This window comes from Camellia sinensis, chromosome 13 (genome assembly GCF_055761805.1).
Source record: "Camellia sinensis isolate YWXY chromosome 13, ASM5576180v1, whole genome shotgun sequence".
NCBI lineage: Eukaryota > Viridiplantae > Streptophyta > Magnoliopsida > Ericales > Theaceae > Camellia > Camellia sinensis.
In genome coordinates this window covers 118,807,955-118,820,360 of record NC_138973.1, presented here as the reverse complement: position 1 = coordinate 118,820,360, position 12,406 = coordinate 118,807,955, and the positions used below count along the sequence as shown (strand labels likewise).

General features: G+C 35.3%; 1 protein-coding gene across 14 annotated transcripts in view; it reads right to left on the bottom strand.

Moving 5' to 3' along the window:
• Positions 1–2,287, bottom strand: part of LOC114322903 (uncharacterized) — a 29,635-nt gene extending 27,348 nt beyond the window's left edge. For 6 of the 14 annotated variants that reach the window (XM_082903265.1, XM_082903267.1, XM_082903263.1 and 3 more), the window contains exons 1-2: positions 1,906–2,287; positions 1,346–1,533 (exon numbers count right to left, since the gene is read on the bottom strand). In XM_082903265.1, coding sequence (XP_082759391.1) covers positions 1,346–1,533; positions 1,906–2,029 — 312 coding nt within the window. In that variant the 5' untranslated portion in view covers positions 2,030–2,287. The remainder of the gene's footprint in view (positions 1–1,345; positions 1,534–1,905) is intronic. The other 8 variants (XM_028270370.2, XM_082903273.1, XM_082903272.1 and 5 more) reach the window with 7 other exon arrangements.
• Positions 2,288–12,406: the final 10,119 nt, after the last annotated feature.

The following is a 12,406-nucleotide window of genomic DNA, read 5'->3' as shown; positions in this document are numbered from 1 at the left end:
CGACCAAAGGCTTTTTTGGTCGCGGAAGATCACCTTTTGGCGACCAAAAAAAAAAGTTGGTCGCGAAAAGTCTACTATTGGCGACCAGAGGCTTTTTTTGTCGCGGAAGATTACCCTTTGGCGACCAAAAAAAAAAAAGTTAGTCGCGGAAAGTTATGGCGGGATAAATTTTAAAAAAAATGATATTACAGTAATTACATGCTATTTTTCTATTTAGGCATTAAAAGTTTTATAAAATAATATATAACCCAATTTTTATGGATTATATATTTTTTTTTGTCAAATATGAACAAGAAGTATGTTATTGGCAAAGTGGCAGAGTGGATTGGGTGCATGATGACTCCTTGGTCAGGAGTTCAAGTCCCAGGGAGCACAAAAGATTTTTTTTTTTTTTTGGGTCAAGGCGCTGACTTTTGGCGACCAACTTATCTTTGGTCGCTAAAAGTTTACTTTTGGCTAATATGAATTGGACTTTTCGCGACCAAAAAAGTTGGTCGCGAATGGTCACTTTTAGCGACCAAAGGCTTTTTTGGTCGCAGAAAACTATCTGTGACGAGGCTTTAGCGACCAACTCGCGACCAACATATTTTGGTCGCGAAAAGGTTTTAGCGACCAAATTTGGTACTTTTCACGACCAAACATGTTCGTCACGGAAAGTGTTTTTTCTAGTAGTGGAACTTCGAAATCGCAATCCCGAGATGAATCACCAGAATTGAAGAAGAAGAATCACTGAACTGAACTGAAGAATCGAGAGATATTTGTGTGTGTGTGAGAGAGAGAGAGAGAGAGAGCAAGGAGTGAGTGAGAGATTTGAGTGAGTGAGAAGGAGACGGCAGTGCTCAAAATAGGGTTTTCAAAATAAAAGTTTAGAGAGATAGAAGAGGGTGTGAAGAGAGACAGGGAAGAGTGTGTAAAGAGAGACAGGGTTTTGGAGGCGTTTTTTAAAGGTCTTCTATTTTTAAAACGGTACCGTTTTGCCTAATAACAAAGGCGACGTTTAAAAAACGCCGTTAATTATAAAAAAAGTGACGTTTAATTAAACGTCGTTAATTAAACGCCGTTAAATCCTCATTTTCCTGTAGTGATTAACTATAACAGAGTGGAACGATTCAGAAGGCGGATTATAACTTTTAAAGTTTAAGTCACGATTAACGGATAGAGCGGTGCAAATTAATGCAGAGCAATACAATTTTAGTGGATTGGATAATATTTTGTACAGCCCTAGGTGTAAATAGAAAGTAACTAGGAAGAAACGGAGAGAGAGAGAGAGAGAGAGAGAGAGAGAGAGAGAGAGACATTTTCATATAATGAAAACCAAAAATAGATGGATGGATGGATAGCATACCTCAATTTCTGAATTGGACACTGCTATATGCTGTACAGTGTTGCCTTTCTCATCTTCCGAGTTTAACAATTGTAGATTTAGGGACCTGCGAAGCCATCCCAACAGCACTTTACAAGCTTCTAGCTTGGAATTTTTCACAGCAATGTGCAGGGTAGTCTCAGCTCGAATAGTCCGGTCCATTATTGATTCTGCACAAGCCAATAGAAATTCAGCCAAAAGATTAATGTCGCCTTTTTCAGCTACGTAGTGCAAAGGAGTGAAGCTCTCCCTTCCTTTGACTCTTATGAGCTCCTTGTCAAAATTTATGAGCTGTCTTATAATCTGACTGAACTTCTTTCGCAACTTGCTTAGCTCTTCCCTATTTGGCAAATCCAAGTCCTCCAAATTTCTTCAGAGAACTTCCCTTTTTCGCAAAGCTAGATCCAAAGGGCTTAGCCCTTCTGGGTTCAGCTTCTTACTGAATGATGGGTTTAATCTCATAATTTCTAAAGCGAAATGGGCATGCCCAGCTGAGGCAGCTATGTGTAAAGGAGTATCAACAAAAGGGATCTTATCTATACCATCCAAAACATGTGGATCGTCTTTTATGCACTCGTACAAGCCATCGATTTTTCCTGCTTCGGCAGTTGCCATCAACCTTTCTCGTGGAGTCTGTTGCTGTTGAGGAATTTGTTGTTGGGCCATGACCCGGATGACTAATAAGAATACAGGGGAGCTCGATTGAAGATTTGCTTTTGGTGATTCTTTTAAGACACTTTAAATTATACTCGAAGTTGTGCTGAAAAGGAGGAAAGCGGTCACTTTTTATAGCAAAAACTCTACTAACCAAAATTTGGGTTGAAGAAAATTAGCAAAAAAATTGTGTTTGGTTTGGTTTTGGGAGATAAATTTTCAAAAAAAAATTTAGAGAGAGAGTTTAGAAATTTTTTTGGTTTGGTTGGTTGTAGATTTTGGAAATAATTTTGGAGTATGAGAGTTTGAGATGATTTGATATTTTATTGTAGTTGAGTAGATGTTTGTGAGAGAAAAAGTGATTGAGAATGATAGAGGAAAGAGAAAAAGTGATTGATTGATGTGTAAGAAAGACAAAATAATTTTGGTAATTTTTTTTCAAAATCACCAAACCAAACAAAATTTTGAAATTTTTTCTCTAAAATTACTCTTTCAAAAACAAACCAGACAAGGCGGCAATGTGTAATTAAATTGATGTATTGTGGAATTATATTTAGAGTGAATGTGAGTTACCCATCAGTTTTATGTGTAAAAGTATGAGTCACTCCAATTATACTCTTCATTTTTTATTAGTTAAATTTTAAAAATTAAAAAATTAAAAAAAGTGGTAATTATTTATTTTGCCTAATTCTTTTTTTATCAATGTATTTTTTGCTACTATTTATTATATCTATTTATACACACAAACCGTTTAAAGAGACTCATAGGACTCTTCAAATGTAATTAGCCTTTAAGAATTTTTTTAAAATAACTATTATAATAACTAATCCTTTAGAGTGACTCAAATATAATAATATTAATTATAATAAATAACAAGACTCATTTAAAGAGTTTCATGGAGATACACCGTTTGGGAAGAGCTAAACTAGGTTTTTTTGGTTATTTTAGTTACAAAAGATAAAATAGGCTATTTTAGTCACAAAAAATAAAATATCACATCTAATCTATAGTCATTACACTATTCTTTCACAAAAAAAGTTAAAAAATTGAAAAAGCCAAAAAATTCTTTCCAAACTAAGTTTTTTAGCCCAAACTAAAATAGTCAAAAAAAGTCAAAAACTTAAAAAACTAACCAAGTAAAAATTCTTTCCAAACAGAACACCTTCGACAAAAGTTAGCACGGTTGACAAGAAGGACTAACCAAGTAAAAATTTTTGCCCAATTAGGGGCAAAGTGGGTTGGCAGGATTGACCAACTCTTTCTAAATAAAATCAGAGTTGGCCGGAATAACCAACTTTGAGCTCTTTTCAACTAGGATTAGGATCTAGGCTGAAGAGGTTGGCTGGAAAAACCAACACTTCTCCTAAGCCGAGGACAAGGATTCAGGCTGCAGGACGTTTGGCTGGAAAAACCAAACACTTCGCTTAGAGTTGGCCGGAATAACCAACTTTGAGTTCTCTTCAGCCCAGATCTAAACTAGGTTTTTTTGGTTATTTTAGTTACAAAAGATAAAATAGGCTATTTTAGTCACAAAAAATAAAATATCACATCTAATTTATAGTCATTACACTATTCTTTCACAAAAAAAGTTAAAAAATTGAAAAAGCCAAAAAATTCTTTCCAAACTAAGTTTTTTAGCCCAAACTAAAATAGTCAAAAACTTAAAAAACTAACACACTTCTCAAACCAAACCATAGGGTGAGATCATTATAGAAAAAATTACCTTTTTATATTAGCGCGAGATCATTATAGGAAAAATTACCAATCAGTAGTAATCTTCAAAAATTATTATTAATGAAATTTTTTATAATTTTAATTATTAATATTTATTATATTTATTACATTTCAATAATTTTTTTGCTGACTCCATTGACAAGTTGTTTCCCATCATTATATGGCTGACCTAAAAAATTTAGGTGCGTATATTTATATGTAGGGTTTGGATTGCTAAAGGGTGCTGTGAGGATCGGTGGGACTCACAACGGGTGCTATTCAATTATTTGAATATGATAAATTTAATATGTTAGAATTATTAAACTAATTTAATTTTTTTTTATAAATAATAAATACAAAAATTAAACACAAAATCAATAATTTAAAACGTCGAAGTAAGATTTGTGACCCATTGTGGGCCTCAATGGCTGCTCTAATAGTATAAATAATAATATAGATATATAGATTAGTAATTATCAAAACAAAATCTCTAATTCATATCGAAAAATATTAATATACAAAGACCCAAGTCTTTTCTTTTTGGTTGGTGTTGGACCGCTGCCTAAGGGGGTTGCATAGAGCAATTAAAATTTTTCATTAAATTAACTGCTTGGCTAATTTAACCTTTGTTGAAATTAACGCATCATAAAGCAATCCAGGCAATATGACAGTATTTTTAACATGGAAAGCCCATGAAAGGATTAAACTAGTCTCAAACACCAAAATCAAATCAATTATGGTGTGTTTGATTGAACAGACTGGATAGTAGGATTAGAATTCATCAGATTTAGATTTTGAGACTGTGAATCCTCCGAACTATTTTGGTGGATTAGATATGTATCCCATGTTTGTTTTCTCATAGGATTAGATGTCTGGAAATGACTATTTTTAGTGAATCCAATGTTTTGTTAGACGAACTAGATAGGATAAATGAGCAAAAGACTATTTTATCATTTTTCAATTATTTACTAAGTAATAGCAATATTAAACATATTTTTAATATTTTAATTACTTTTAGCTAGATTAAATAAAAATTTATTTTATTTTATTTTTTACACAATTAAATAAATTTATTTTTTAAAAATTAAATAAATAAAATATCAATAAAAATATATGCTATTTTTTAATTAAAAATAAATTTATTTTAAAAAATAATAATAATTAAATAATGAAATTAAATAAAACATCTATTAAAATTTAAAAAGAAATTAAATAAAATATAAACAAAATTTTAAAATAAAACATCAATAAAATATCTATAAAAAATTATTTAAAAAATTAAATAAATAAAACATCAATAAAAAGTTAAATAAAATTATTTTATTTTTAAATTGAGACATTTAAATTTTATTGAATTTTACTAAATATAATACATAATTAAATAGTAGAGGGTCAAAATGGTCATTTCACCACCTAATCCCAACAGTAAATTATCCCGTGGAAATAATCTCACCTCCCTTAGGATGCAATAATCCCTCATATGAGGGATATGGAGTCCGGCCAGATTCCATGTTTGGTGGACTAAAAACAAAAACAAACGCCGGATTATCCACTTCCAATGAGTTACAATCTAAATAGTAAATAGTCCGCCTTATCCCCCAATCAAATACACCCTATGAATGTACAAGACATAGATAAGAAGACTTGCGATCGTTCATTTAGATCAGGGCCGGCCCTGAGGGCAAGCAAGAGAGGCCTTCGCCTTGGGCTCCCAAATTTGGATAGAAAAAAGGGGCTCCCAAATATAATTGTGTTTTAAATATTAAAAAAGAAAAAACTCAAATACTATAGGCCCAATTGAACTAATCGTGGTTCAATTGTAAATTGTATATTGCTAAACTATAAAGTAACAAGACCAGATTTTTATATTTTTTAAGTATTTGTAATGATTGCTTCCGATCTTAATATATGAAAGTAAATTTTTCTTTATAATTTTAATGATTATATGTGCAAGTAAATTTTTTTGTAGTTACAAACAAATAAAAAAAGTTGTCTTAACTTATCGTTTTATCCGTGAACTCTTTTTTTTTAATATAAGAGGGGCTTCATTTTCGAAATTCGCCTTAAACCCCTAAATTTCAATACCGGCCCGATTTAGATTTACCAAACTCACATGACTTGCGGAAACTTCAACTTTCTTGATCTTTTATACACCATGAAGCATGCTTTGAACATACCAGAGTTTTTGTACAAGCAACTCAAGAAAATTCTCTAACAATGATTGAAGATATCGCTCAGAATTATTCTAGAATTTAGAGAATATTGGCTCTGTAAAACAATATTTGGGTTATTGAATAAAATATAAAGTAGTGTGATTTTAACTCAAAAAGTTAGATTTAATTTTCAAACCCAATGACATATGTGACACTCTTTTAAAATATTTAAGATAATTTTTTCTTTCATTTATATGTTTAATTATCAGTTAGTCATCTCTATTACATCTCATTTTCCTACAATATAATTATATTTTACTTACAATTCACTACATTTTCTTTTTCGTTTTTAAATTCCTACCTGAATTCAAAAACATAACCCAAGTGTAATTATTAATAGTCCAGAGCCCTAGATGGCTTTACTTTTGTAGTGGTTTAAATTAAATTAAGAGGTAATTATACTATAGTGAGTGTCAGAAAAAAAAAATATTTATTAATAATTTTATAATTTTAATTATTAATATATATAAAATTTCTTATTAAAATTTCACTGATATGATATTTTTCCTTAAATTAATAACGTAGGAGAGTTTTACGAGGAAATTATTTTTAAGACTATCAAGTTAAAAAGTAGCTAAAAATTTTAAAAATCATACAAAAAAATTTTAAAATTTCTTTTCATTCTCTTTATTTCTTACACATTTTTTTTGATAATAAATTAAAAAATATATTTTTAAACACTTTAAATTTTTTTTTTAATCTCATATTTGAATCAAAAAAGGGCCCGAGCCCTGCGGCCTGGGCTTGGGCCATCATTTTGAAGCCCGAGCCGGACCTGTGGCCCAGCCTATCGGCCTGCTTAAAACTCACTCAAAGCCTGGCCTGTGCTAAAGCCTAATGTCTTTTTTAGTGGAAAGTAATAGACTTCTGGTAGAAAAAATTTAAAAAAATAAAAAAAATGGTCAGGCCTAGGCCCACCAGGCCTGCCCACCCTAGGCCCGAATACCCTTGGACCTGGGCTTAATTTTTTGGCCCGTGGGTCGGCCCTACCTGAATTTTGACAGGAGCCCGCAAGGCCGGACATGGGTCGGGCGGGGCCAAGTTTGCACCCCTAATTGTGTAGTTACAGTGAAACAAATTTTGTTGTGATAAAATTACTATAATACCCTTTGGCTTCAATTTTTTCCATCTTCATATACTCCATATTCTTTTCACCTATTTTCTCTAAACACATCATAACCTAAACTACAACAACAGCCACAGACGTTGCCGCTGGTAGTGCTTGATCGCCACGGCACCATTATGCTAACTATTCAAAAACAAAAAATTAATTGCAAATGTAACGACTCAGAAGTTTAATTACTTTTAATTTGGTATTAATATTATTTAATCCTACTTAGAAAGATATAGAATTTATTTTATAATTTTATGTGTTTGGGGTAAAAATATAATTATTATGAAGTATGGAGGTCAAAGTATAGTTACAAAAAATGGAATTTGCCACTTTAATTTGTGCAAGACAGATGTCTCTTTGCTAGAGGTGTGTCACGACCCAAACCCGGCCCTATGGGTTTAGCACCGTAACCGGCCAGTAATCCGAGATTACCGAAGGCCTGCAGAACAGTAATACAGTAAAACAGAGTACAGGGCCTGGCGGAAGCCAATACAGTAAGTAAATAGTGTCCATTGAGCTGTGACAGTCAGTATGCCAAAAAGATTTTTCATGCATTCATACATACAAACAGTACAGTCTATACAAAATTTACAGTCACACAGTACAGGGACCCAATCCCTTGATAACAGTACAGTTAGTAGCTGACAGTCTATACAGTAATCCAAACAGTATGGAGACAGACAGGGGAAAAACAAGACACCCCAAAGCCATAGCATGGCAACTCGGAACCTCGCAGTGAGGCACAAAGGCTGGCTTGACAAACTGGAGTCTAACCCACGCTCCTAGCTCCAATCTGGTGGCTGAGCACCTACATATATATATATATATATAAACAGTGAGCTAAAGCCCAATGAATAACATAATGCGTAAAGGGGTTAAGAATGAATGTCCTTACAGTAATGAAAACAGTTCATTAAATCAGTATTTCAGTCCTTCAGTCGTTCAGTCAGTACAGTCATATGTGGTACATCCATTAGCATAACAGTACAGTAAACAGTAGGTCTTAAAAGACCGAACAGTAGTGATGGCCATCAATCAGTAAACAGTAGTGGTTCCAACAAGGGAACCGACAGAGATCTCTGTAACTGTAACTGTAACAGTAAACAGTAAACAGTAAACAGTAGGTGCTAAGGATGCCACAATACAGTTCAGAATATAGGACATACATTCATTCAATTAACAGTATTCAATTCAGAAACAGTACAGTTCAGTTGTTCAGAAAATAATCATTTTTGAACATATCTTTACACAATCGTTACTCACAGAGTTTGGGCTACAGTATGCTAGAGCGTGCCTCCCCAGTCGCCAACCCTACACAGTTAACAGATTAAACACACTAAGCTACACAGCTGGGAAAGATAATACCTTAATCCCTAATTTTCCTCGGTGTGTTCTACATCTATATCCTCAATAAGATGCCTTAAACTAGGCCTAAGAATGCCTAGGATGGGATGAGGATGCAAAAATGTGATCAGAAAACAGTTTCAGGATTTCAAAAAAACAGAGTCCCGCTCGGGCTCAGGTTTCCCCGCTCGAGCGGACATGCAACAAAGGTACACGCTCGAGCGTCAAATCCCTCGCTCGAGCGTACTGTAAAAGTACTGGATGGGTGAAATCTCCGCTGGACGGACGCTCGACGCCCGCTCGAGCTTGAGACACATGACTCCGCTCGAGCGTCCAATCCTCCGCTCGAGCGGACTGTAGAACAGTGCAAGATACTGGATGCTCGGATTCCACGCTCGAGCGGAACTTCCCCCGCTCGAGCAGAAGTGCGAAATCTGGAAATTCCAGATTGCACCTCCAAGCCAAAACCAGATTGTTAACAACTCAAAACCGATCCTCTTGGGCTAATTTCTGGAAAAACACTTGTAAACACATGGAATAACATGATTCAAAGTTCAAATTTGAGAAATCAAAGCCCAAGGGTATTTAATTGAAACCCAATTTCAAACCAATTTCAAGAACAATATGAACATGCAAACATGCATGAATTCAAACCAATTTAAAGCTTCAATTTGATGCTCTAAGGAGCCAATTCTTTTTATAACAAGATGATTCCATGGACTACTCTCAAAACATGGACATGCATGTGAGGAATTATGAACTACAACCTCAAAATTTCAATATATACACATGCAAGCAACAATTTGCCATGAACTCAACTCAAAATCCAACAATACTCACATGCATGCAAAGATTGAACTTCAATTCAACAACAATGAACCGAAACATGACTTAGTTCTACAATGAAGCATGAATCATGCAAGAACTAGCTCAATGACATCAATAAGAAGATGAGTTTCCTACCTTAGTGTTGTATTCAAGATCTAGGAGCTCAAATTAGCAATCTACACTTCAATTAGCAAGCAATTCTCCAAGTTCCAAGCAATTCAAGATGAAATCCAAATTCTCTCACTCTCTCCCTCTCATGGTCAGCTATACACTCAAGAGAAATGGCTGAGCAAATGTTTGTAATGCATAAGAATGAGCCCTCAAAGCATTAAGTAAGTGACCCACTAGGATGGCAATATGGCAATTAAGCCTAACTCTTTAATTAGCTTATTTTAAACTATTTTAATCATACCTAATCAGTTTTCAGATAAATATGCCATAAAATCACATTAATTAAGAGGGTCATAAAACATTAATCAATTCCCAGTTCGGCCGTCGATAAGGCCTTCAATTAACAGTTTAAACATAAAACATGAACAGATCAAATAGTCAATCAAACAGATAGAATACAAATTAACATACACACTCAGTCAATTCAGTTCCAGTTTTCAGTCAGTCAGTTCAGTACTTTAATCGGTTCAATTATCAGTCATAATCAGTTCAGTTTAACGGTAATCAGTGTTTATCGGTAAGCAGTGGTGAGGGTTATTACAGTCTCCCCTCCTTATAAAGAGTTTAGTCCTCTAAACTCGAGTTACCTTCGTTCTGGAAGAAAACAGGATTCAGTGGAAACAGTTCAGGATATCTTTTAGCCATGTCATCTTCCCTTTCCCAAGTGGCATACATACCACCATGGTTCTGCCAGTCAACTTTTACCAGCGGGATTTCTTTGTTTCTCAGTTTCTTGATCCGTCTGTTTACAATCTGTATAGGTCGTTCCTCGTAAGTGTAGTCATCACTCAGCACTACACGAGTAGGCTCTATCACATGGAAAGGATCCCGAAGGTAGTCTCTCAACATAGAAATGTGGAAGACGTTATGCATATGCTCCATTTCAGGAGGAAGCGCAACTTGATACGCCACCGAATTGATTTTCTCAATAATCTCATATGGCCCGACGTATCTCGGTGCTAATTTGCCCTTGACTCCAAAACGAGTCTGGCCTTTCATTGGTGTCACTTTCACAAATACGTGATCACCCACGTCATACTCTCTGTCTCGTCTTCTGACATCAGCATAACTCTTCTGTCTGCTCTGCGCAGTTTTCAGTCTCTGTTGTATCAGTTTCACTTTCTCAGTCATTTCATATACAATCTCGGGCCCAAGTAAAGGCCCGTCTCCAACTTCTGCCCAGCAAATCGGAGATCTACATTTTCTGCCATACAATGCCTCAAAAGGCGCCATGCCAATACTCGAGTGATAGCTGTTGTTGTAAGCAAATTCAGCTAATGGCAAATGGCTTTCCCAGTTTCCCTGAAAATCAAGGATACACATTCTCAGTAAATCCTCTAGAGTCTGGATGGTCCTTTCTGACTGGCCATCTGTCTGAGGATGATAGGCACTACTCAATTTCAATTCAGTACCCAGTGCAGTCTGTAGGCTTTGCCAAAACCTTGATGTAAACTTCGAATCCCTGTCAGAAACAATGGACACAGGTACTCCATGCAGTCTAACAATTTCGTCAATGTAGAGTATAGCCAGTTTGTCCGCATTATAAATTGTCTTAACAGGTAAGAAGTGAGCAGATTTAGTCAGTCTATCAACAATAACTCAAATTGAGTCCATACCTTTACTGGAGCGAGGTAGTCCAACGATAAAATCCATGGTAATATGTTCCCATTTCCACTCCGGTATTGGTAAGGGTTGCAATAAACCTGCGGGTCGTTGATGTTCGACTTTCACTTGTTGACAATGAAGACATTTCGATACAAAATCAACAATTTCTTTCTTCATTCCCGGCCACCAGAAATTCAGTTTCAGGTCTTGGTACATTTTCATATTCCCCGGATGGATAGAAAATCTTGAGTTGTGGCCCTCTTGCAGAACCCTTCTCTTAAGTTCAGTATCATTCGGTACACACAGTCTTTCTTGAAATTTCAGTACATTATTCTCAAATTTGAATCCCGGTCTCGGTTTAGATTCTCCTTCTTCGATGATCTTTTTCAAGAAGTCATCTAGTTACTATTTCTCTTTGATCTCTTCAATCAGTGCCGGTTGAGCAGAAATAGCAGCTAAGGTTCCACCTTGTTCTCGCAAAACAATTTCAATTTCAGATGTTTCAAGGTCACTAAGCAACTCTTTCTGTCCTGTAAGCAAACATGCTAAGTTTCCAATCGATTTCCGGCTCAATGCATCGGCAACAGTATTGGCTTTTCCGGGATGATACAATATCTACAGGTCATAGTCTTTTGTCAGTTCTAGCCATCTCCGCTGTCTCATGTTCAGCTCTTTCTGTGTGAAGAAATATTTCAAACTCTTGTGGTCGGTGTATACTTCACATGTCACCCCGTACAGATAGTGACGCCAGATTTTTAGTGCAAATACTACTGCAGCAAGTTCCAGATCATGGGTCGGGTAGTTCTTTTCGTGCGGTCTCAGTTGTCGGGAAGCATAGGCAATTACTTTCCCATTTTGCATTAAAACACATCCCAAACCCTTATGAGAAGCATCACTAAATACAGTATAACCATCCGTACCTGAAGGTAGGGTAAGAATCGGTGCAGTCACTAATCGAGTTTTCAATTCTTGGAAAGCAGATTCCCTTTGGTCAGTCTAGTCAAATGATATTCCTTTCTGAGTCAGTTGAGTCAATGGTAGGGCAATTTTGGAGAAGTCCCTAACAAATCTTCTGTAATATCCAGCCAATCCCAAAAAGCTTCGGACTTCAGTCACGTTGGTTGGTCTAGGCCAGTTCACTACAGCTTCGATTTTCTGCGGATCAACAGAAATTCCATCTTTGCTAACAACATGCCCCAAAAACATAACATGGTCAAGCCAAAATTCACATTTAGACAGTTTAGCATACAATTTCTGTTCTCTTAAGGTTTGTAGGGCAAGTCTCAGATGATGTTCATGTTCTTCTATACTCTTGGAGTAAATCAATATGTCATCAATAAATACAACAATAAAATTGTCAAGGTATGGTTTAAAAATTCTATTCATAAGGTCCATAAATGC